This window comes from Ursus americanus, chromosome 12, assembly GCF_024610735.1.
Source record: "Ursus americanus isolate L20-20 chromosome 12, mUrsAme1.1.p, whole genome shotgun sequence".
Lineage (NCBI taxonomy): Eukaryota > Metazoa > Chordata > Mammalia > Carnivora > Ursidae > Ursus > Ursus americanus.
Window position 1 is genome coordinate 14,139,482 of NC_142138.1, and position 26,771 is coordinate 14,166,252.

General features: G+C 44.4%; 1 protein-coding gene across 4 annotated transcripts in view; it reads right to left on the reverse strand.

The window, feature by feature from the left end:
- Positions 1–26,771, reverse strand: part of DAB1 (DAB adaptor protein 1) — a 389,340-nt gene that overhangs the window by 250,041 nt on the left and 112,528 nt on the right. For all 4 annotated transcript variants that reach the window (XM_087865923.1, XM_087865922.1, XM_045802234.2 and 1 more), the window contains exon 2: positions 20,290–20,492. In XM_087865923.1, coding sequence (XP_087722049.1) covers positions 20,290–20,356 — 67 coding nt within the window. In that variant the 5' untranslated portion in view covers positions 20,357–20,492. The remainder of the gene's footprint in view (positions 1–20,289; positions 20,493–26,771) is intronic.

Genomic DNA, 26,771 nt, shown 5'->3' on the forward strand with positions numbered 1-26,771 from the left:
GGTCTCTCAATTCATCCAACCCATTCAGCTGAAATCTCTCTCCCTCTCTCTCTCTATAGAAAGAGAGAGTTTATTAAGTTTACTTACTTTATTAAGTGGCATCCTGCTAGGAGTTGGAAAATAAAGAGACCAGCTTCCTCCCTTGAGAGGTCCTTACTCTCTTCCTCAATGACTTGGAATAAAGAAGAGTTGCCAGTCATTAAATACCTACTACGTGCCAAGCCCTCGGTTAGCTTCTAGACACACACAACCTCTAAATCTGAAATCTCCATTTTATAGGTGACTACAGAGGTTCTGCAGGTTAGGAAGTTTGTCCAGAGTTCTATTTCTCACATATTAGTGGAGCCAGTTTTCAAACGAAGGATCAGTCAAGGACCAATGAGACAAACTGAGCGCTTGCCAGCTATTCGAAGAGGGAATTTAATGTGGGGAACCCTTACAATGGTGTTGGAAGAGCTGAAAAGCCAGGGAAAGAGGAAGTGATCCAAGGATTAGTGAGTGCAGGAAGCTGCCACCAGCCCTGGGAATAGACCTTCAAAAGGAGGAGGTGCTGGGCCCAGAGCCCAGAGATGGGGCTGTGCGGAGGTGGCTGGAACTATAGCAAGGTTGCCCTGGAGGGCTGCTGTCGTCAAGACGAGAGTCATCCTGCAGGACCCGGATCCACAGGGTGCAGCGACTGCCAGAACGACAATCAGGAGAAGAGTGAGGGAGAGAAAGGCCCCCACATCCCCTTTGCCCCACTTTCCCATCTCCCCCCCCCCCCAGTGCCTCCCACGGGCTGAGCCCAGCCTGAAGCCCAATGTCAGGAGAATGGGATTGCAAGGCGCAGCTCCCTGGGATATACAGAGAACACCCTGCCCCATACAGGTGGAGAAGCAATCTGATGGCAACAGGCACAGGACCAGACCTGTCTGAACTTTTTAGCCCTTGGTCTTGTTGACTGGATCTATTGGAAGAGGCTAGGATCCAGCCTTGGAAGTTGCCGTCGCTCACCATGTGACCACAAGAAAGCCACACAGATCCCGTGCTTCTCTTCTGGAAGAGCATCCTGGAGTTGCTATGCCCGGCCCCACCCCGAGAGCTGACTGGAGGGTCACGTATAGGAGTGCCTTGCTGATGATGAGACCCAGGTGTGCTTCTGCTTACCTTGAGCCATAGGGACAGGTTTTCTTTCACTTGACAATATAGTATATCCACACTTACCCCCGTCCCTCCCTTCCTCTGGAATATTCCCTTCAACCTCTTACTCTGAGATGCTTTGTGCCTCGGCCCCGGCTGCCTTGCTTAGCTCTTTTCTTTCCAAGGATATTTCCCAGGGTCTGGGGGGCCTAGGAGGATTTCACACAAGGAAGTGACTGCTGGTGGGGGCAGGGAAGGTGAGGGATGGACTGCGGTTGCTCAGTAATCCTCTCTAAATCATGTATGGCAAGACGTAGCAGACAATCATTTCTTGTGACTGAGACAAGATCAAAGGATTAAGGGGGTTTTGGTAAAGAAGAGTTGGCGTTTGGTCATGAGAATTATAAAAGTCAGTCTGCTGAAAAGAACAGCTTGCTAGGTGAAAGTCTGATAATATAGCCTAGGATCCCTTTGAAAAGCCTCAGTTCTTTCAAGGTGAAAGGCAAAGGAAGGCCAGAGCCCTGTGCATCTGCCCACGCAAATGGCTGTCACATCCAGGAGCTAGAGACGAGCCCCTCGCCGAACCTGCCCCCTTCCTCCTGTACATGGCCCTGAGAGAGGGGTGGTCACCGTCTGAGCCCGTCGAGCCTTCTCCTGATAGGGATGGCATCGCCCACCATCTACCGAGCACTGAGCCCCGACCAGGCACGTACTCCGTTCACCATATCACATTATTGCTCATGTTCACCCTGTCCGTCAGGGAGAAGCATTTTCACCGTATAAATGAAGGCACTCAGATATGGGTATCAAGCACTTGCTTTAAAGTTACTCCGTTAATAATAAAAGTAAGAACAACTACTTACTATGTGCCAGACACTAAGTAGATGCTTTACATGTCAGCCCAAAACCATGAGAAACATTGGTCTTTTCAGTAAGGATGAAGGACCAGGGTCGGAGAGAGAGAGAAATAAACTGCCCGCCTCCACAATGTGCAGGAAGTGTTAGCAGTGGGATTCAAACCCAGGTCTCTCTCCTGCTGGCGCTCTTAATTACTATTCATCATCGGTTCATTCATTCATGCAACAGATACTACTGGGGCACCACCATGTGCCGGGCACGGGCGGAGGTGCCGGTCCTGCCGCCATGGGGACTGCGGTGTCCTCGTGGGCAGACACTCTATCTGGGACGCAGCAGTGTGCCGGGTGAGGCTCTCCCACCAGCACTCACGGAGCTACTTGGCGCCAGGCACCGCACTCGGCCCTATCGCACTGCTCGTAAGCAGAAAGGCTGCGTTGGGGTGTCAGACTTGCGCTGTCTTCCCGAGTCACAGATGGCCTTAGTCTCAGCCCCTCAGCATTCCGGGGCAGGGTCTGGGGTGGGTGCGGGTGCGGGTATGGCCTCAGACAAGGCCCTGAAGACTGTGGCTCCAAAAATCTTTAGGTCAGTTACCCAAACTAAACTCAAAGTTGGAAAACATGAAAGCAAAAATGCCTTTATAAGCCCTTCTCCAGAAAGGTTAAGCCTGACACCACGCAGCTGCCGCAAGCCGCGAAAGAGACGCAGGCTGGACACGGAACGAGCAGGTGCCAGCTCAGCTCGTTAAGTCCCCAGAGCTTCCATCCTTCCCAGGCTGATTGGCATTAATGCACGGGGTGCTGGATGGCTATTAAGTGGGGAGCTACAGCAGGCTCTTTAGGATTCAATACTTAAAGGAGTTTGGGATCAAAGACACAGAACATGACTGTACATGAAAGGTGGTCGCTGGAGCTCTGCGTCTGTCCCCATGGATGTTTACTGCACCTTGGGGGCAGAGGCGAGGGTGGGGCAGAGAGACAACTGTTTTTTGGCAAAGCAACTGCTTTGTGCTGTTCCTGGGAAGTACTTCTCCTTCGGCAGCACGATTATTCGTCAGTTTCCTGGATGATACTTAGTTCTGTAAACTATTTATGGAGCACCTGCTGGGTGGCAGGCACTGGGACACCAGTGCTGTGTGCAAAGGCGGAGTGGATGCCTTCCCTACCCTCAGGATGCACCACCACCTGGTGAAGACAGATGTAGGGTTGAGGAAAGTATAGCACATCCTGAGAGCTACTGTAACAGGGGCCAGTGCCCAGAATCAGAATAGCCCAGGGGAGGGCCTACCTATCCTTGTTCAGCTGGGTCCAGGAAAACATCCTGGAGAAAGTGACATCTAAGCTCAGTCTTGGTGGTGGTTGTGTCTGTTCAGTCCATGCCTCGCTCCTTTGCACAGCGATCCCCTCCCATCACCTGTAGTATGGGCTATCACACCTATTGTCCGTCATACGTCTCTAACTCTTGAACAGTCCACTGCCAGCTGGGATGAGCCTACAGATTTGCTCTGCCCTGGATTTGGAATGGGGACTCTGTGTCTCAGTCTTCATTTGAGATTCCGAATGCAGAAACCAGTAAAGCTGGCCATGAGCACAGTGACCAAAGCAAGCCTGATTGCAGAGAGGAGAAGCAAGAAGCCAATCGGGGAAGCAAAGCAGGTCTGGAGAGACTAGAGGAGGATACATGAGCACCCGGCTTTTCAGTGCTCATCTCAAGGCCCTCAGGAAGCGCAATCTTCCAGATTGTTTCTTTTATGAGTGGGGTCTGTTCCAAGCAACAAATGATTTTGGAGGAAGACCAATGTGAAGGCTGAGCAAGGAGGCATAAAGTAGCATGGTGTGCTTGAGGACCAACAAGTAACACTGAGGGCTGAGCTGTAACCTCCTAGAAGGCAGGAAAGGGGCAGGTGGTGGGTCCTCCCTCATCCCCCACCACCTGCAGCACAGAGCCAGGCAGGGATGGATGCATGCACACAGGCTTGTCCAGCCCACCTCGCACGAACCTTAAGGTCCCAGGAACCAGCCATAACAAATGGACCTCGGCTGTCCCATAGTTAGAAGAACAACAAGCCAGCACATGTATGTCTAACACTATGCTGGAGGCCTTACACAGATGACTGCATTTGGTCTGCATTCTCTCCTTAAGAGACAGGTCCCAACACTCCCATTTTACATGTAAGGAAATGAAGGCTTACAGGACTTGAAGTTGCCCAAGGTAACTGCCACTGGTAAATGGCAGAGCTGTGATGGATCAATTTGGAATTCTGAAGACAGTGACACAATCACTAGGCTATGCTCTAAAGAACACTGGCCTCACTGGTCGTCTTGAGGGCTCACAGAATCTACTTAAATAAGACCCTACGTATGCTGGCCATCAGAAAGCTGTTCCAGAAACGGCACTCTGGCCCTCCTGGCATTGGTGATGGTGCAGGGGCATGATGGGATGGACATTCCCCTTTTGCCTATGACACAAAAAGAGGTGTGGGGAGATCACAAGGTACAAAGAGGGCTTCCTTTTCGGGCTACCAACCCAAGAGTTGCTTTCAACCCTCTTTCTTCAGGCCTTGTAGGATGCAAAAGGACAAAATGTTCTAAGGACTGCTGGACTAACTGGCCAGAGAATCCATGGCCCCCACCTCAATCACCACCACCTTTTAACTGACATGTGTCCATCCTTGTCTGAGGGGCATAGAGTGACATGGGGGGAGGGATCTGAATCACTCGCTGCACCACCTAAGAGCAGACTGGAGAAGTTAGAAGGGCTGAATGATTTAGGTACCTTGACTATCAGTTTGGTGTAGTGGGGGGGGGAGGGGTGAAGGGTGGGGCCCTCATGAGAATGCATCTGGCAGACTTCCAGCTGCAGAGAAAGAGCCCCAACAGCTATACTCAGAAGTCCATTCCACGTCTGCAGTAAGACCATGCTTCCCACAGGCTGCTCCCAGCCAATGATGGAGCAAGCAGGGATACTCAAGCAGGCCTGTTCCCAGGAGGTGGGGCCTCTTCTGAAGAGTGACTCTGCAATGACCTTGCTGAAGTCTAGATGCTTCTTCTACCTGCCCTTCCTTCCTCCCTCCTTCCCTTTTACTCTGGATCAAACCCGCATTGTGGTCTGATGGCTCCCCTAACCTCCTCTGGCTCCCTCCCCATGTCTGTCTCAGGCAAGACAAAGTCCTTCTATCTCTCCCTGTCATCACCTCCTATGTCTGATTGCAACCTCACCAGCCCTGACGCCCCCAGGTGCCACTGACACTGGAGCCTGGTGAGCACAGGCTGAAAGGCAGACCTCCAGGCTCTGTTACAAGAGGAGACATAGGGCACAACGTGAATGCAGTGGACCACAGACTAAATCCAGGCCCCTCCAGTTGCAAATCTGACTCTGTTCATTTTCATCACTGAAGTTGCTGGATACCCAGGCATCTTCTGAACTGTACCAACGTCTGCAGCAGCTGGCTTCAGAAGGATTTTAGAGATGATTTCACCCATCGAGACGGATAATCCTTCAGCTTTGAAATGGGAGATCATAATGCTTTGCCAATCTACTCTGATCCCAGGGAAAATGGACTGATAAAAGAAGGCGATTTCAAGGTTTACAGCCCCCCCCTTCTAACCCAATCTGCTAAAAATTAAAACTCAGCAAGGCATGGTGTGATGACTTTTCAACCTGTCGTTCTTATGAAATAGAGATACTAAGGAGGCCCCAGGTTTTCTTACTGAAAATAAAAATAGAAGCTAGTGTGGTGGACAGAGTTCCAAGTCAGAGGCAGGAGCTCTATCACTCACTCAAGCTTTGGGCCCTGGGCAAGCCGACTCCCACGAATTTCAGTCTCCTCTTTTAGAAAGCAACATCTTATTGTCTTAAGTGAGTCGCGGCAAATGAAACACACAGAACAGTGCCTGGTACATGGTAAGTGCTCAGTAAATATCAGCTAGGATACCATTTCTAATAATAGTGTCATTATCATTGGTTTATCGTGCAGATTAATTGAGGTAACAATATTTGGCATTTTTGGGGCCTTTGGTGAATGTTTATTTTATTTGAATCTAAACCAGGTGCTTCAATACTTTTTTTAAAAAGTGACTAATGCAAGTTTCCTCTTTAAGAGGCGGGGGCAGGGGGAAGGGGGAGGAAGAGAACGAGTATCGAAGAAAGGTCTGGGATAGGGTGTTTGTCTTCATTTCCTTTCAAGATCTTTATTGCATTTTTTGTTGGACTGCAAGCAGTTCTGATCCTTCTGATGGATATGTGTGCTGTGCTCTCAAGAAGATAAAAAGAGAGAGAAAGAGAGTGAGCATAAAACTATATACACAGAAGCAGTGATGGATGCCAAGGACAGAAAATTTCCAGTAGACCTGGTCTATAAATTGTCATTTAAATTTGCAATTTAAAAACACTGTCTGACTTTTTGATTTAGCTGACTGTATATGAGAGACAAATAATGGAACCCTAATAAGCAATGTTTAAATGACATCTCCAGTCTCCCAGACAGAGAGGGCGGCAGCAGAATTCTAAGAAGAGAAAATAAATCTACCAAGAATAGGAAAGACGACCAGAACTAAATAGTTGCACTAATCACTTGATGACAGATACCAGGAAAATGTATTTTGGGCCGCTTAAAATTCGAATCCTTAACAGACGGAGGATAGGCTATCAGCTGAAAACCCCTGCAGTCGTTGTGAGGGGACAAGACTGAGCTCCGTTTTTACATTTCATCACATTAAAACAGATGAACCAAAAAAATCAAGGCACCAGGACAACATATTAAAGTTGACAAAGCTTAGGTTAAAAGATGTGAGCTGTAAGAACACACTCGCCCTCAGAGGCGCCCATTGGCAAATCTGAATTCCAAGGCTTTCCTGGAGCGGTGGCCCCCGCGGGGGACACACCCACCGAGGGGAGCCCACCCCCGGGGCTCCTTTTCTTCTTGCTGCGGGAAACAAGTTAGCATCATCTCCCAGCCACGAAATACAGAAGATAAACATTTGCATCGTCCAAGGATGAAAACAGAAATGAATCATCAACCACTGCAAGCAACTGTGTGTGCCGCAGCTGACATGAGATCTGGCAAATTTAGGAATGAACCGCTGAAAAAAACACTACGATGACAGAGGGTTTGGAAGGAGGGCTTGTGAGTAAAATCTAAGGGAAATGAGACTGCTTCGCTTTTTGTACAGTGATAATTGCACAATTTATAATGACATGGCCACAGCTTAGATGGTAAGATTTAGTGGAAAAGTAATGCAGAATTAAATACCCAGAAGGATCAAACTAGAATCATGTGTTTGCATGTTGTGTACACACTCATATGCAGGAAGAAAAAAAAGAAAAAAAGATCGACAGAAAATACGCCTGGATGTTAACTGTTCTTGCTCAGAGCCAGGGTATGACTTCAGAATCTCCCACGCAGTGCTCGAAGCAGCCATTAAAATCGACCAGCATTGGCAAATGACACAAAAATCTATTTGCAATGTATAACTCTGAGAGCAGGAGGAGAAGCCACAGTAATCATTACTTTAAAACATTGAAGGAAAACTAATGGAATATAAATTACTGATTCTAGGAAAATGCAGGCCAAAGGCCAAAGAATTACCTATCTAATATAGGGTACTCTATTGTTCTACAAACGCTTAATGATCACATACTATGTGCCTGGTCCTCCACGGAACAAGAAATGAATAAGATATGTGTGCAACGCAAAGGGCCTTTTACTCTAGAAGACAAGTTGGGGGGAGTAAGTTGCTGCCCCAGCAAGATTTCTGATCTGCTGGTCTTCCTTTCACCAGAGCACAAGGTAGGATTTATTTTTCACAACTAGGGATTTAAATCTAATGGGGAGACAATGTCTATAATAATAGAAGATATTGCACAAAGCACCCATTGAACTGAAAAAAGTAATAAATCTGCACTCCCAGAATCTTTATTTAAATGGGACAACCTCTGGGAAGTCCTTGGATGCTGCTTATCTCTGCTCTGGGATTTCAACTTACTGTAATGAACTGTAACTGCTTCTTAGCTGTCTGTCTTTCAGAAAGATCTCGAGTTCCCTAAGCCCAGGACTTGTTTACAATCTTCTGTGGCCAACACTTTGCCTGGTTTTAAAAAACACTCAAAAACGGAATGAGGGAAAGAGGGAAGGAGGAAAGACAGGAAGACAAGCATTTCTTGAACACCTACCATGTGCTGGAGGCTGCAGTAAGCGCTTCACATATGCATTCGGTTGTTTCTATTTCTGCTATTTTCAACTCCAATCAGGAGGTTATTTACTGAAAGCTACCACGGTCTGCAAAGCATATAGACTTTGAAATCAAACTGTTCAGGTTCAAATTTGCACTATGCTAGTTTCTAGCCTTGGGCAGGCTAGTGAATCTCTATGACTCTAGGTTTCCACATATGCATGTGAAATGTGAAAATAAAGTAAGACTAAATATTTAAAATGCCTTTCTTCTCCTCTTATAGAAATGGTTTTATTTCCTACAAATGTATATCACATACCTCCTACTCTTTAATCATAGCTTTTGGCCTGACCAAGAGCCACTGGGTACTTGGCTGAGATAGCAGGAACAAGTCTTGCAGAGCCTCACGAAGCCAGGGCTGAAAGCGACCTTAGCGAGCTGCACACTTCCCACCTGCTATCAAGCATCGAGCTACCTTTCGCCAAGTCCAACCTGATTCAGCACTCACGGCTATCCATCACAGCCTCAGTCCAACGTTCAATGTCTTTAGCACATGCTTCCATATCGCTGTTAATAAGGGATAGGGGGATGATCATTTTCCCAATGATAGGGGTCCTGATCCTTTTTAGGATCACATAATAAGAACATTTTTCATTGTTGGAGATAATTCCCCTTCCCATGCACATTTGTCAAAGGCAGTTTCCAACAGTCCCGTACATCATCCTGAAATACATGATAAGATTCAGGTCTGCTATTCATCATCTGCTGGGCTTCTTCCAATGCGAAGAGTTCCTGCACAGCTTTTCCTGCCTCTGGTTTAACAATCAGAATGCAAGTTCTCCCTAGAGCAGTACCACCAGTCAGGGGAACTGAAAACTCTAGGGATGACAGTCCCCAATGTGAGGGACGTGCGTCTACAACGATACATAAATTCTTTATAAAAGTAAATCGCAAATATTGCTGCCACTTACCAAAAGGACACAGACCCCCAGGAACTGGGCTTCTCTGAGGTTTTATTTGATGGCCGCTGCTGGGAAACAGCGAATAGAGCAGAAAGATCCCGTGGGTTGGGTCATTTAGAGCTAAGTTAAAAAATTCGTGTTCTTCCATTTACATGATGGGTGAGCCTGAACATATTCTGAACTTACCTGAGTGGTTTCCTCATCTGTAAAATGGGAGTTTTATCAACCTCATCAATTCCTGTATTCTCATTGTATTCTCTGCTTGCATTTGGTAGTCATGCAATTAACGTCATTTCCCATTTTCCACACTGACAACTCTTCAATAAATTCTCCTCATCTCAGCTTTGAGAGGATATAATGATGCCCAGGACATAGTCCCTGCCATCGCGTCTCTACTTACAACACAATCTAGTAAGGAAGAGAGTGCAATCCGAGTTGATGGAGGAAAGGCATAAAACCTTTCTTTGGATGAAAAATTTTGTAAAAACCCAATATGCTGAGAATCATGGGGGAAGGAAGGCTTCGTTCCACGGGAAGAGAGAATGCTAAGAAAGAGCTTCATGGAAGTGCTCTCTGAGCTGGGTCCCGGAGGATCAGGTGAGCTAAGAGATTACAGCGTTTTTTTTTCCTAGCAGAGAGAAGAGAACGAGCTAGAGAAAACTCACGCATGCTCGGGGAGGGCCAAGCAGGTCACCGTGTTCAGAAGGTCCAGGTGCGTATGGGGCATGTGTGATACCTGCTGCGTGCACAAGTGAGGCAGAACTGCACACAGGGCTGTTCAGAGCATAAGTTCTGGAGTGATGGCATGAGCTCTGTCCCGCCTCCTTAATTTCCATTTTCCCAGCTCTAAATTTGGGATTTTAAAAAGAGGAGCTTCCTCAAAGGCTTGCTCAGGAGAAAATACATGAACGGGTTTAAATACATTGCCTGACATTTTATAACTACCGATAGACAGTAGCTGCCTTCCTCACCCTACCTTCCTCACCAGCGTTCTCATGATTATTTCTGATGTGGGGAAGCCCACGGGGAGATGAAATGGGCTTAATGAGACTACTCATCAATTTGGGGGCATTTGCAAAATTGGAGTGCTCGTTCCAAATTATGAGACAGAAGTGCATTCTGATGAATGCACACAGTCAAAGTCCTTCAAGTTCACCTAGTCTTCACCTTTGTATATCTGGAAAACATAGCATAACTGGCATTCTCCCTGGAAAGGGAAATGTCAGGGTGTCTGGGTAGCTCAACTGGTTAAGCGTCTGCCTTCGGCTAGGGTCATGATCCTGGAGTCCCGGGACTGAGTCCTGCATTGGGCTTCCTGCTCAGTGGGGAGTCTGCTTCTTCTTCCAAACTTACCCCTTCTCATGCTCGCTCTCTCTCTCATTTTCTCTCAAATAAATAAATAAAATCTTTAAAAAAAAATAAAAAAGAAAGAAAGAAAGGGAAATGTTTCCTAGCCAATCACCCAGAAACCTTGTGTATGGCAACCTCCCACCTGCCAGAGAAGGGGAGTGAAGAGCTAGAGCTTCCTCTGCCTTTCCAACCCCCTTTCCTACTGGACCACACATTCTGCCATCATTCCTTCCTCTTGCTGCGGCCATGTCAACCTAATAGTGTTTCTGCTGGAATCTGTAGGAAGATGTCTTTCAGTGTGAGCCTTACTTGGTTTTTGGTAAGAAGACACACCATTCAGTAGGGAGCAGCTTTGTCTAGTGTGATGCACATAGACAGGCTCTGGGATCAGAGAGATCCAGCTGCAAATGGGTTCCTTTACATCCTAGTTGGGGGGACTTCAGGCAAGCCGTTCATCTCTCTGAGCCTCAGTTGCCTCTCCTATAAAATGGGAACGCCTGTCCAAAGGTTGTTTTCAAGCTTAAATGAGACAACATTTTACCTCCAGCACACCCTCTCCACTCCCTTTTACCTACATGTACTCTCTTGATGCATTGCAGCATTGCTCGGCCTTGCAACATATGCACTCTGACCGTCCTAGGGGCTTGGTCGCAACAGGAGGGGGTCGCTTCCCCAGCACACCTTGGAACATCATCGGCTCACTCAGCAAACCACACGGATAATAAAACCCCATGCTCTGGGGCATTTGCTGATCACCTGCAAAGATGAAGACTCGCCAACCCTACAAAGGCATTGTACCCTTACCTGACTCACGGGACTTGGAGGGATAATGTTAAGGGCTTTGTTCTTTCCAACATCAAAATTCAAGCCCAGCCACTGCCACAGGCAGCACACTGAGCTTAATGAAGCAGTGGGATGAACTAATATGGCAAATCTTATAGCTTTACTACCAATATGGCCCACATCACGCTAAATTACAGCACCAGACGTGATTGGACACACATCACAAAAGAAGAAGTAGTTCACAGAATGGTAGGAATTTTCAAAGCGACATAATAAGAATCTCAAGAGCCAGCATTTAGGGGAGATGTTTGTGTTTTGTAATTTTCTTTCTCCTTGTGCAAATCATTCTCTCTCACATTTCATGATAATCAATTCAACAAACACTTACTGAGTACCTACCAGGTTCTGAGTGCTGTGCTAGGAACTCGTGGCTAATGGGAGACACAGAAAAATGAGCCAAAAATGATAGGAGAAACATGGCAAGTGTGATGATTTGGGTAAGATCAAGGTGTTATGGAATACTTCACAAATCCAGTCGAATGAGGCTTTGTTAGTCATAAATTCATTCATTCATTCAATTTATTCATTCAACCAACATTGCTGCATATCTACATCTTTCAGCACTGCGCTCAGTGGTAGAAGTGAAGGGGTTAACAAGACAGACACAGTCCCTGCCATCACAGGACTCCCAGCCTAATGAGTGATAAAGAGGCACAAAAAGACAACTAACGATATATTACGGTGAGCGAAATGAGATGTCTGAGAGCACACAAAATAGTCATGACCCACAGTTGGGGGTCACGTAGGTGGGGTGCAATCGGGCACCAAAGCATTTCTGCAGACAGTAATATCGAACTTGAAACTAAAGGATAAGTGGAGTTAGCTCTGAAAAGAAATAAAGGAAAGCGCATTCTTGGGAGAAGAAACAGGATTTGCCAAACCCCAAATGTAAATGATCACATGGTATGATCAGGAAACTGAAATTAATTCAGTTTCACCACAGAATGGACTATCACTGCGGAACGGCGAGGAGAGATGGGAAAGATAAGGAGGGCATCAGACCCCGCGGGGCCTCTCTGACACCATGAGAAGCCCTGTGCACATTACCCTGGGGGCAGTCGGAGCCGCTCCCTGAAGGGGTCCGCAGCAGAGGTGAGACCTGATCAGATCTCCCTGTTGGTGAGCAGTGTCCAGAACAGTCTGGAGACGGAAAAGACTGAAAACCTGCAGACCACTTAGGAGGGGTGTGAGAACAATCTAGATGGCAGATGAAGGCAGCCGGGGCTGTCCTTAGGAGAGGAGCAGCAAGGAGAGACAGAATGAACAGCTTTGGGAGGCATGTAGGAGGTCACAAGGCTGACAGTCAGGGATTAATTAATTGAGAACGTTATGAAGCTCAAAATGTCACGGATGGTGGCCCCAACAAACAGTTGTTGGGTACTGAAGGATGACCAGGAGTTGGCTCAGTGAAAGGATGGGGTGAGAAAGATGAGCCAGGGAGAAGGAACAGATGTCACAGAGGTGAGTTCTGGGAACTGAAAATCAGTGTGGCTTGGGGTAAGATGAGGCCAAGTGACAAAGAGCCAGCGACCAAATCTCGGAGGGCTTCCTTGAGGTGTTATCCTCGTTGGTATGCTGCCGGGGTTATACAATATACTCAAGGAAGAAAGGGTGTGAAGGAGGCTTGAAGAGGCCTGGCTTCTTATAAACGAACCAGTTAAAATGAGGCCCGGAACTAAGCCACCGGTGAAACCTGAAATGAGTTTGTCTTCAGCAAATGACTGCAATGAGTGATGTGTCCTATAATAAATTCAAGACCGTGTGCTCAAAGAGCACAGAAGTCTTTCCTCACCACACATCACACCATCTGACAGCCAGTCCTACCATAAAGGACTGGACTTCTTGACCCAAAGCAAGACCCCTCCCTCCCAAGCCCTTCAGCCCCAGAGCTTTAGGGATCAACCTCAGAGAAACTGAGGTCATAGTGTAATTAAATCCTTGATTTTGAATTTCCAAAGCTTGCAAATCACAGAGTCCAGAGAGAACAATTAGCACACCGAGATCCAAAGCCCTGCCAAGGCAGAACGATGCCATAACTTTACATGAGGTGCCGAATCTGTTTCTGGGCCTCCCCTGCCAAAAAAAAGGGTGGAACCCCTGTAATTTTTTCGGATCTGCCAGCCCTCCAGCATCATGGCACAGGGCAAACCCATAGCATGCTTTAAGGGAAGACCACACAGACATGAACATCTGGCAGACCTAGTACTTTCCAGCTTATGCACACAAGCCGCATGACCCAGGGCAAGTTTCCTGATCTTTCTGAACATTATTTTCTTATGTGTTCCATGGAAGAATATAAGATTTGGGCTCATTACGGATAATTTATCTAAAATGGTTTGCATGCAGGAAGTACAATACAAATGATGGCTATTAATAGATATTTATAGCTTAACAACATGGTTCAGTCTCCTTTGTATTTCCGGTCCGTCTTCCCCGTTATTATTGAAACAAGCATCCATTTGAAGTTGAACCAGTTCCTTCTTCTCAGTGATTCTCCCACGTGCTGCAGGAGAAAAGGGTGCCTTCTACTGTTCTCTGATTTCCTACAGCGTTAGGAGAGGTGCTGCCTCTTGGAGTTGGCCGGGGAGATGGGGCGCCGGAGGGAAAGGGAATGTTTCCTCATCCTGAGTCTGTGCACAGAGAACTGAATTGTGTTGGGTGTTGTATGTTATTCACTCATGTAATCCTCGTCACACTTCAAGATAGGTGCTATTGTCCCTATTTTATGGATGGAAAAGCTGAGGTTCAGAAAGGTCAAGTAGCTAGCCTGAGACGCCAAGTAGAAATTGCGCTAAGTCTTAAACTTAAGTTCATCTAATTCTAAAGCATGACCTCTTCCAGGAGTCTTCAATGTAGAGAAGAGGGAACAAACACGCCAAGACATCAATCCCAAGAAGGTAAGCTATTTGCAGTCTGGTGAGCTGGAGACAACACCAGCCAAGGGAGCTGTTCCTGGCCTCCAGGCCTGACTCTGCCCCTGCCCAGATGAGAGATGGTCGGCAAGCCCTTCTTTCGAGAGTTCATCTGTGAGCAAGAGGTTCTAATTAGCCCCCAAATGCTAATTCCTTACAAGCTTTTCTGTTTTTCTATTTCTAAAGAACTTATTCAAGTTTCTTTCAGAATATTGTCCTACTTGTATTTATTAAGATGAAAACTCACTTGCTTTTAGACAGGAAAGCTGTGAAAAGAGTTTAAGAATTTTCTTTATTATGATGAATGTGCCATATTTTAATGAACAAATATGAATTTGGGGTAAAAATAAAACATGAACTTTTGAGTAGTAATAGGCTGAGAATGAATAAAAGCAGCAAAGTAGAGAAAAACAGGTCTTTTCAAGGAAGGATGAGACCTATAAAAATCAGAAGGGCCTCCTGAGGGAGGAGTTCTTCCACTACATGAACTGCCTGCAGTCAGGGTCTCCTTTCCAGATACTTCTCTCTCCCCACAGAACACTGAGTGCTGGCAGGGCTCACAAACGGGGCTGGATAAATCCTTGTGGACAAAAGACCTCATTCATTCATTAATTAATGTTTCGTCTAGGTTTCAGATTGGGTCACACAGATCTAATTTCCTCCTCTGCTTGGTACCTGAGGAAAGAGAAGCTGGAAAAGTGGAAGTGGCCTGAGGGAGTGGTCAGACCCGGAGCGGCAGGCCTGAGGTAGGAGCCCAGGGCCAGGGTCTTGACGGATGGCGGGCGACCTCCCTGCAGGACAAGAGCAGTAGGCAGAGGCAGGGAAACAGCAGCTCTGCACCACAGGCTTCATAAAAAGAATTTTTTTTTGATTAATTGCCCCAGTCCCAAGGATCCAATCAGATAATGAACATAACAGCACTTCACAAGCTCCTCAGTGGTAAGCCAGTGTTTAAAGGATGTTTCCCCGGGCTAACTGGCCAGTTGAGGGATTAGGATCCTGAGTATGGCATTACTGAAACCACTCCTTAACCAAAATTAACCAGAATTTTTAAGAAACCTCGCAATAGGGATGCCTGGGTGGCTCGGTCAGTTAAGCGTCGGCCTTCGGCTCAGGTTATGATCCCACGGTCCTGGGATGGAGTCCCCGCATCAGGCTTCTGGCTCAGTGGGGAGCCTGCTTCTCCCTCTCCCTCTGCCTGCAGCTCCCCCTGCTTGTGTGCGCTCTCTCTCTGACAAATAAATAAATACAATCGTTAAAAATAAAAAGATTTAAAAAGAGAAAAAAGAAAAAAAAAGAAACTTCCCAAGAGTTCCCCCGGCTACCGAGGCACACAGCCAGGGTTCACACTCAGCTTGATGGGGCTCCAAAGCCGAGGCGTCTGCCATATGAACACCAACCTCTAGACCCACCAGGGCTTCGATTCTCGGGGCCAAATCTTTCAGGGAAGAAATAAGGTACCATTTTGTTGTTTTTATTGTTTTGTTAACTAATGATCCTTGGACATAACTCTAATATCTGGGAAGTGAATAAATTTATTTCCAGGTATTTCTAGGAGACAGGAGACAGTGTGAACTGTGATCTGAGAAGGAAAAGGGCAGAAAAGCTAATTCTAACCAGACAGCTGCCATGTTGTGGATCCCATGCTGGACCTTCACCCACAATTCCTCCTCTCAGCCTTCTGATAAGTATTATTCGTGCGCGCACAAGCACACACATACACACTCACTTAGACAGGGTTCTAAGAGGCTAAATAACCCATCTCTGGTTACACAGCAAGAAGGAAAAGAATTAGAATCTAAAACCAGGCCCGGCTCCAAAGTGAGTGCTCTTTCTACCACACTCGCTGCCGGTGGCGCTGACTGAAAATCCCCAGGCACCACCCCCAGAGACGTCCGCACCTGCCCATCCTGGGACCCGTTCCTCTCCCACAGTCTTCTACTGGGTGGCCTAGTGCTGGTTTGATAAATAACCAGAATTGTGTCAGCTGTTCTCCCCCTTTGATGGCAGGTAACGAACCTGAAAATCTACATTCCCGTCCTCCATCAAATTCTACTCCTGGAACAGGCACCGTTTGACAAGCTGCATGTGTAGTGACACAATCTAATAAAAATGAAATGAAGAAAACAACTTTATTTCTTACTACTTCCAAGCCTTCCTTATTTGAATTGTGAATACTCCAGTTACGTCTCCTACATGGCCTGTCTAGAAATGCATTTTATGGTGAAATACGCCCCTGTGTGACTTGTATTTGAAACTATCTAACTTCCTTTCAAAAGCTTGGGTTAAAGAACCAGGGTGATAGGTTTGTGAGAAATTCTAAAGGGTCTCTTAAACTTTCTTTATGCCACTCTCGCTCATGATCGATGACCCATATTGTCAGGTCGTCTTTTTTAGGAAATAAAATATCTGCCCCAGGAACCATCTAAATCTTGCCAAAGGGGCAAAAAAAAAAAACCCTTCTAGTCTGTAATATCACGTAATAATATGAGAAATGTACTTATGATGTAATGTCAAATAACAAAGCAGGATATAAAATTGTATGACTTGGTATGATTACTTAAACACATTTCCTGAAAAGTCAGTCCAGTAGGAATTAACTTAGAATGTTAACAGCAGTTATTTTTGATTAATGGGATTAGGCATGCTTTCTTTGTCTCTTTTAATTACAGTAATAAGAATATATACCTTCTAAAAAGTCAAATAAAATTACTGAAAAAAGAAAAACATACATTTTTCCAGAAAGGGGCTTAAATATCATTCAGTATTTCCTTAGCACCAAAAATCACTGCACAAAATTATAAACTTTAATACTAGCCACAAAGATTGTTCAAGAAAAGAAAGCTATATGCCAATTGTGCTGATGGATATCAAAATCCTAAGTAAATACCAAAAAATCAAATCCGTATATAGAAAATAATACATCTTGAACGAGTAGTATTTACCTCAGAAATGAAGATTAGAAAAATCTATCAGTAAAATCCACCACAATATAAATTGAGAGGAAAAATATGTATAATCATTGAAATAAATACAGAACACATGTATGATAAAATTCAATGTGCAAATTCAGGATTTTAAAAATCACTTTCTAGACCATGATAAGTGAAGAATAAAAATAAAAAAAATCTCCAGTAAAAATTTAAATATCACACTTACAGAAAACTTAGAAGCATTTCCATTAACTGAAGATCAAGTTAAGGACACCTCTTATTACAAAATATTGTACTGACAGACCCAGCCAATGCAATAAGACAAGAAAAAGAATTACTTAAGGATTAGAGAGGAAGACAGAAACCTACTTATGAGGTTATATGTTGTCTCCATAGAAAATCAAAGAGGAATTGGAAGAATTAGTAACAAAGTTTAGTAATGCTATTATATCCAAGATTCAAGATCAATAAATAAAGTGTTAACATTTCCTTTTAAAGTTCTACTTAATTTGGCTGAGTCAGCAACATTTGCTTAAAGGAATACTTATTGTTCCACAGGGAAAACTGAAGAGCAAGAAATAAATTAATCCTGTCACAAGCACATTCTCTCCCTTTTTTAATGTATGTATGTGCTTTCATGGTGCTTTTAGCCAGAGAAGTCTATCAAGAATGCATATTGTTTATCACTGTTATATAACTAAGAACTATTATAAAATCTTACTTTGGGACAACTCAGCTATATACTTTTTAAGATCCCCTTGGTTCTAGAACGGGATAAGAGAAAACGGTATAATGCTGATGATGAAGGCGATGAAAATGAAGAAGAGGAAGAGGAGGAGAAGAGAACAGAAATGGGAGAAGAAAAACAGAGAAAAGAAGAGAGAGGAGGGAAATGGAGAAAGATGACAGGGAAGAAAGGAGATGAGAAGTAAGGAGAGAAGGATAAGGAGAAAAGGGAAGGAAAAAGTGAAAAGGAAGAGGAAGAACACACATAAAGATTCTTTGTTGGGGTGCTTGGGTGGCTCAGTCAGTTAAGCATCAGCCTTCGGCTTAGGTCATGATCCCAAGATCCTGGGATCGAGCCCCACGTTGGGCTCTCTGCTCAGTGGGAACCCTGTTTCTTCCTCTGCCTCTCCCCGTGCTTGTGTTCTCTCTCTCTTTCTCTTTGTCAAATAAATGAATAAAATATTTTTTAAAATGGCTCTTTGTTGATCTTTTAATAAGCTCCAAGTAATATACTAAGTATTTAATCTGCCTTATCTCAATTATTCTTCATAGTAAGCCTCTGAAGTTTAATATTATATCCTTACTTATAGGAGAGAAAACAGACGCTTAGAGAGGTTAAGTAACATTCCAAGGTCACACAGTTAGGAAGTAGCATCGCTAGAATTTGAATCCAGGTCTACCTGCCCAGATTGCATGGTACTGGCCACTCTTGCATATGTATCGTGCTGGTTTTAGAGTCTTGTAAGACACGAAGATGAGGAGGTTCTAAAAAGGTCACTTTCATTTTCCCATTCCAAATCTTCAACTAAGCCAAAGCTCTGAAAACCTGAATCCTCACTTTAGAATGCTCCTGGTTTTGCATGTTAAAATTAAGAATGAAAAGATATTCAGTAAGATACAATTTTTAATGCATTAAGCATTCAAGAGCACAAGTTTAGTGGAAAGGTTAAATTTGAAGCAGAAATATAACTTGTCAGTTTTCACTGAAAAAGCATTTGAATTCTGGTACACGTCGTGCTCTGCAATCTTTTTTTCCCCGTGTAGCAGTTCTCCCAAGACCTGCTCTCTCACTGACTTGCTTTCCTTCTATTATTCTTAGACCATGATGCATAAAATACAAGGCTTACATTAAGGTTTAGGAAATAAAATAGACTACTTCCAAAATATTTGTGTTTCAAATAAACATCCAGAGCAAAATTTATTGTCCTTCCTGAGGTTCTGGCTGTCTGGGAGCTGCATATGTATTACATTTATGTCCCTTTTTCCTACAGAGTGTCAGACAAATGCCATCACGAAACATGACTGGGCAGGCACAGCAGTGTCTCAAACAAATCACTGCCTATACAAAGCAACTAAGTGCATCCCGGTTTGCAAGCCCATATTGACAGATTTCAAGACCTGAAAGAGAAGTCTATTAATCCTCTGCCACACAGCTCAGAAGATGCGGGAGAGAAAGACAACACACAGCACGAAGGTGCTTACACCTAATTGCAACTGGAAGACAAACATCCTGAAAGGCATGGTCATAAAGCCATGGGACCAAATTCTCCAGAAAACACGGAGAGTGAGAGAATTATTTTATTATCATACTATGCATGCCAGTCCTCATTAACAGACATCTCCGTGCCTCCTCTGGGTCAAGCACGTTCTAAGTGTTGGAGTAAAGGGTCAACGAGAGGTCCAGCTCTGCAGGAACGCACAGTACAGCCGAAAAACAAAAATGCAGGCAATTTTTAACAAAGTGAGAGTCTCACAACGCGCTACTGCAGCAAAACAAACAAAACAACTAATCCAGTGCAGGGAGTCAGGAAAGGACTAAACCTGAAGACTAAATGGGAGCCAGTCTAGGAAAAAGTGGACAGTGACAAAGGATTTCGGGCTAGATTAATTGTCCGGTGGTTCTCCAAGTGTGGACTCCGGAGCAATAGCACCAGTACCGTCGGGGAACTTGTTCGAAATGCAGGCTTGGGCCCTCCCCCAGACCTACTGAACTCGAAAATTCTGCAGATGAGACCCAGCAACCTGTGTTTTAACAAGCCTTCCAGGTGATTCTGGCGCTGCTGGAATTTGAGAACTTTGGATACCTGCAAAAGTGAACTACAAGAGACAGAATGCCTGGAGGGTAAACAGGGTTGGATTGGGGGGCGGGGGGACGACTAGGCAGAGATGTTGCTTTGCTGGAGGGATGGGTAGAAGGCATACCAGGAAGGGTTTTATACCTTAGGAAAATAATTTTGGATTTTACCCAAGGCATAATGGAGAACCATTAAAATATTATACTACGAGTACAGAAAACAGCAAGTAACGCTGGCGCCCATTAAAAACATATGCCATCACAAAGACAGTACTATACATCATTGCAGAGATGAAACACTGCACAGATAAATAGCTGGTTAAGAAAGGAACAAATCAGCCCTACCTTTCTTTCTGGAGTCTTTCTTGGCGCTGGTTTTCACAGCTACTTGAAGTTCTGTCTCAGTTGACATCCTACTAAATCCTTAGTCCACTTCACACAGATCCCGGGCCTCGGCCAGGCTCATGGAGGACTCCTCTCCAAGAGAATGACTCCTCCCTTCAGAAACAACGCTCCGAGCTGCACATCTCATTCACTCCTTCCGAGCGCTGCAAATCAAGCCAAGAGAACATTCAGAATCATCACCCTTTTGAGGTTAAACAGAAATTAGTTGGGGGGTGGGGGGGTGGCAAAATAAACTGCCAAACGTACAAAACCAGGCAAATCTTGGTCTCCGTGTACAAATGGTTCACTTGATGTCATCAAGCCACTGACAGGGTTTGTAGCAAAGGGGATGAGAGGTCTACCTGAAACATGGTCTCTCAACCTAGGTACAGAACTCAAAACAGATCTTTTTAAAACCCTGGATTTCCAAGAAGGACAAAACCCAACTCCTTGTTTTCCACGTGTCTTGCTTTCAAGCAGTAGATGCCACCCAGAAAATACAGCAAAGGAGTATTTCCTGAGCAGCCCCGTGGAGACATTCTCAACAACAGGGCACCCATCCATCAGCCAAGCTTGAGCAGAGCCCTGGCGGTTAAAACAGATCATAGGGAAGTGACCTGTGGTCTGTCCCTCGCTGCCAGGCATCAGAGGGGACATGGAGTTGACATACAATTGGGCTCCAAGGGTAAGGTGACAAATGGGGCTGAGAAACTTCCAGCAAGCCAATTTTTATGTCAGCTTTTCCCTCAGCTATAAGAGCAGACAAGCATTTAATGTGGGGAGAAAAAGAAAAGAAGCCGGCCGCCACACATTCCATTCTTTCTTTCTTTAATAAATACGCGTTGCACCCTACTAGGTACTATTAAGCCCAGACTCTGTGCTGGGAAGAGATGATAATGATAATAATGATAACACAACCACTTCAATTACACCTAGTATTTACTGTGCACTTACTATATACTTTGCCCTCAGTCACTGCTTCACATATATTATCTCATTTGATTTCAGTTAAATTGAATGAATATATTTCCTGTGTCGAGTCAACTGTCTTTCCCAGTGACCATCTATCGGATAGTTATATCAGAGAGTTCAGTGGAAAATAAACATTTCACTAGTTATCCCATTTTTAAAGAAAATGAAGATAAAGCTACTGGAAACAGATCTTCAAACTGTGCAGCCAGTTCTGAGCTCATTCCACAGACCCAGAATGGTCGAATCCAAAAACACGGACCCTGAATGCCAGTTTCTGCTCAAAAAGAACAGTAAATCCAACCTCTTAATGATGACAACTAAAGAACGCTTAACTAGAAGGTTTAATATAAAAGCCACATAAAATTACAGGAAGGCTTTATACCCTCTAGATTCATCCATGTTGTTAGAAATGGCAAGAGGGTATAATGCTGAGTGAAGTAAGTCAGAGAAAGACAAATACCATATGATTTCACTCATATGTGGAATTTAAGAGACAAAACAAAGAAGAAAAGAAACAAACACACTTGTATATACAGAAAATAAACTGGGGGTTACCAGTGGGGAGGTGGTGGGGAGCATGGGTGAAATCGGTAAAGGGAATTAAGAGTATACTTATTGTGATGAGCACTGAGAATAGCTGACTCACTATATTGTACGCCTGAAACTAATTTAACACTGTGTGTTAATTATACTTAGATAAACAAACAATAAAATTAGTAAAATTACAGGAAGGCCCAATAGTAGGGAAATTCCCACCTTAGTCAAAGATACTTGGTTTATTTATTTGTTAACAAGTGATTTTTTTTTTTTTTTAAAGGACGCTGGCCCTGAATGAAAGATGTCTCAATGATAGGAACTAAAGCTACAACTAAGGAAAATGCTTTATACTGCCTTCCTAGAATGGGGCCCATGAAATCAAACACAGAAAACGAGAACCTTCCCTGCCACCCTTGTGCCATCTATCTGCGCCACACCACTGGCCCTCACCCTCTTCCTAACCTCTCCCCTGACAGAAGACAACATTCCATGGGAGACGACAGAGCCACAAAGCTTGGCCATACATGGACCAAATTAATTTTATTAACAATACTGATCATTTCATTGCAACAAGTATCTACTAAGAACTTACGATGGGCCAGGTGCAAATGCTGGCTCATTCACGTCAGCGGACACCTACTGTGCAACCATCCTGGCTAAGAGTGCGGATTCTTTATTCCTGTCCTCAAAGATGTTCAGTCTAACGGAGATGTCGGTCATGTAAGGGACTGCAATACTCACACAGAACTAACACACACAAACACCACGTATACTGGGGCACAAAGGAGCAAGCACTCACCTTTGCTTAGAAGAGTCAAAATTCTCAGAGGAGGAGCCCTATACTTTGGGGTCTTGAAGAATGATTCTTATGTCAAGTGGAAAATCAGAGAAAGGACCAAAGGGCACTCAATAAATACATGTATAATCAATGAATGTTTGTTTGTTTCCGGCAGAAGGATCAGCTGTGCAAAGGCAAGGAGGCTTGCAATGAACAGCCCAACTAATAAAAGGAAAACTAAGTCTAGTAGGGAGCTGATGTACCTCCTTCTCTTTCCAATTTTAACTTGGGCTGCTACCTTTCTCTTCAATCTTTCTTCTTGAGTCTGCCTTGACATTCTATTGACCCCTCAAGGTTGAGTTCAAAGAACTGTATTATAGGCAGAAAGGTTTTCCAATCTCTCTATTAAATGGAATCTCTCCCTACTTATAGTATGATCTGCTTTTTGGCCAGCTGCATAGCTTCAGCCCCTTATAAGCAATGAGATATTGAGAAAGTTACTCAGCTCCTCCTTGCCTCAGTTTCTCCATCTGTATAATGGGGATAACATGGAGCTGCTGTGGAAATGAAGTGTGACTACACACATCACGTGCTTGGAAGAGTACCTGGCACACCTCCTGGAAAGCACTTAATAAAGATGAGGTGTTAATAATTTCCTGTGTTAACAGCTCAAGGTCAGATGGCGGTGTGTGTGACTACAAGTCCATACTGTGATCCTCCCTTTACAGAAGAGGAAACTGAGGCAGGTTAGGTCTCCCTTGTAAAGACACTGCAGGGAGAGATAGAATCTAAGATATTTCCATCATGCTGGTTTTGCACACAGTAGGTACCTAACACATAAATAGTAAAATGAGCTGAAATATATAGATTTTACACAATTTCAAGCCTTCTTAAAAGTTCATATATAAAACTGGTTGGGAACAGGGTCATTTTTTCCCCTTCAATTTTATAAAGCACAATACAGCACCTCTCCCTATTCCGTGGGTATCTCCGGCACCACTTGTTCGACAAAATGTGACTGTGTTCAACTGTTACAAAGCATTACTTGTGGATTTCTGCAGTACACCCCGATATCAATAATGAAAGGAAACCAACATCATTTCAAATAAAAAACTTAAATAACGAAGCTGCAGTAAGGAGAGAACATACCATAGCCCGGGTCCTGGCATCCCCTTTCATTTTCCAAAAGCCAGAGGTTGGGAAAATGCTGTGGAGTAACTCCAAATTATTTAGGAAATTCGTTTCTTTGTAATTAAGGAGATTAAAGTCCCCCAAGGGCCAGAAACCATGTGACAACTCAAATCATTTTCCCCCAGTAAAAGCTGCGAAACCCTATCAGTTAAATTCAGGCTCGCCTAGAATTTTGAAATGCTTCAATAATGTTTCTTTGCTCCACACAATCTGCGGTAATTTAATATTCCTGAAGTGTGTCAGGTTTTTTATAATGAGCTCTTCAAATCTAAATGTGAATTATGTAACATTCCACTACAGACATTCTGTCTAGTGAACTGCTTCTAAATGTAAAATCCTGTGTTCAGTGGGGGGTTGGAGGGGAGTTGGGGGGGGGGGGCACAAAAACACCAAACCACAAAGCAGAGAAAATACATAGGCCTTAATAAAAAAAAAAAAAAAGCAGCAGCATAAAGGTTTGAGCATCCATAACAGAACAAACACATACTAAAAAACCCCACTGTAACACAAATTTGTGCTTTCTCTCCCCCCACACACCCCTCTCATATGACTCTACTGGAAAACAGCTAGCATCAGGAGGGCCCACTATTTACCAGGTACCGTACTACGAACTTTTTTTATTCGATCTTTCGACCACTTGAAAAGTTAGGTCTTATTATTAGTTTTCATTGAGCAAATAGAGAAAAGCAGAAGCTGGTTTTGGTAGCTGGGGCATGGTCACATGGCTATTAAGTAGCATCGGGTAGGGTACAAACTACTCTTCTCCCCACCTTCCCTGAGTAGCCTTCCAGATGTCCATCAGCTGGCAAACAGAGAAGCAAAATGTGGTCTATCCATGCAATGGAATATTATCCGGCCATAAAAAGGAATGAAGCACTGCCACACTCCACAACGTGGGTGAACCTTGACAACAGTAGGCCAAAGGAAGGAAGTGAAACACAAGCGGTCACACACCGTAGGATTCCATTTATATGAATGATCCAAAATAGATACAACCATAGAGAGATGGAAAGAAGATCAGTGGTTGCCAGGTCCTGAGGGAAGCAAGGGAGGGGGAGTGGCTGCTTCATGGGTACAGGGTCTCCTTTGGGGGTGCTAACAAGGTTTTGGAACTAGACAGAGGCAGTGGTTGCACAACATCATAAATGTAATAAATAACCCCTGGATCGTACATGTTAAAAATGGTTAATTTTATTTGGTGTGCATTTCACCTAAACTAAACAAAAATGAAAACAAGAAAACCTCTAAGCCAGGTCCCACATCCAGATTTAAGCCTTTGTGATATGCTAAGAACACTGCAAATCCCAGCAGTCCAAAAGGAAAACCCGGATTTAAAACACAAACGAAGAGGCAATCTTCCCAGAAGCCAGACTCTGGGTTCGTGTGGCAGCGATGCTGGGATTAAAAGCTGCATACCACTACCTGCGTGTTCTGGGACTCGGGCATTTTAATCAGCGTCGTCCAAGCTGCAAAGCACCCAAAACAGGTTATTAACAAGACTGAGAGTCTGCAACATTCCAGATGAAGAGCCTGTTTCCTCATCAGTAAAATGGAAAGACCACCCCCAGGGATGTAAGATTTGGAAGATCAACGAGATCCGGGCACTGAAGGAAAGAGTCATAAATCTGCTTGTCTTCACATAAAGAGAAACACAGGACAGACACGGCAGGGCACCAGGACATCGTTTTTCTCCACAGGGACATCTGGGTAGTGGAATGACCAGGTGACCGGGTGGAAGGATGTGGCAGAGGGCGATACTTCTGAGTACAGCTTTCTGCATTATTTCCCCCCATTTGGAAGCACATGGTTCTGCACACCTAAAAAAAATTAACAGGGGTGGGAAGTAGGGGGAAGGCTCAGACTAGAAGTGGACTGAGACAAGTTAATCCAATTGTATCTCAAACGAACATCACAAACACAGTCTCTGAAGGGGGTGAGAGAGAAAGAACTAATCCAAATAATTTATGAACACAGAATTTGACTGTTTACACTCAGTCTTGGGCAGGGTTGTAGCAGGGGGAGCTGCAAACAAACCCCAAACTTCTTTCAGTGGATTTTTTTTTCTTTTTGCTAGTGTTTTTGGGCGAATTACAAAACTATTTAAGATGTCTTACAGGACTGAATGAAGAGGTAAATGCTTTGATGTTCCTGGGAGCCCAGTTCTCACTATGAAAGAGGAGACATTAAATTATGGAAAGGAGGAAGCCAGGAAAGAATACGGTGGGAATAGACTGGAAATGGGACATTTCCAGCGAACTCATGATTTATGAAATACGCATGCATGTGTATATGTATGTACACATACATGCGTTTATATGCACACATCTCCTAGCTCTGTCCATTAAGTGGGTCTAGGAGCAAAGATACCCAAGGAACAACCTGATGCCTAATAACTGGATTTTGGTTTTTTACTACCATTCCTCAGTAAAAGGAACCAGGGGTTCTTGGAGAACTGGCTGATTTCAGAGCCGGTGTAGGGCAGGTGCAAGATAAGCCTGAAATACCTCATTATTCCAGTAGTAAGGAAGTGCTCGAGACAAATACAAATGATGGGGGCATGTCACAAGGATACAGAAGCCATCTCAGAGGTGCAGTCACTGGCCCAATCTGGAATAATTTAAACACCAATGTCATTTAAGGATGGTAATAAATAATAAACCACTGGGGGGGAAAAACCCAACAGTCCATGAATCCACACGGATAACAGATGAAAGGAGGAAGGAGGGAAGGTTGTCTTGCTCAGAGTAAACAGGTACTATCTGGGATATACGGAGGGGGTGTGGGACATAAAATCAACATTTTGAAGCCATCAGAATAAAGCTTAGTTAGGCAGGAACCATCCATAAATGCTAAATCCAGGGAAATTTTTGATGAGAAGATATCTGCAGGTCTTCAAGGGTCTTCCCACCTATTACTTATAGTTGCAAGGGGGAAAATGTGTGATTACACAATGGGAAATTGAACA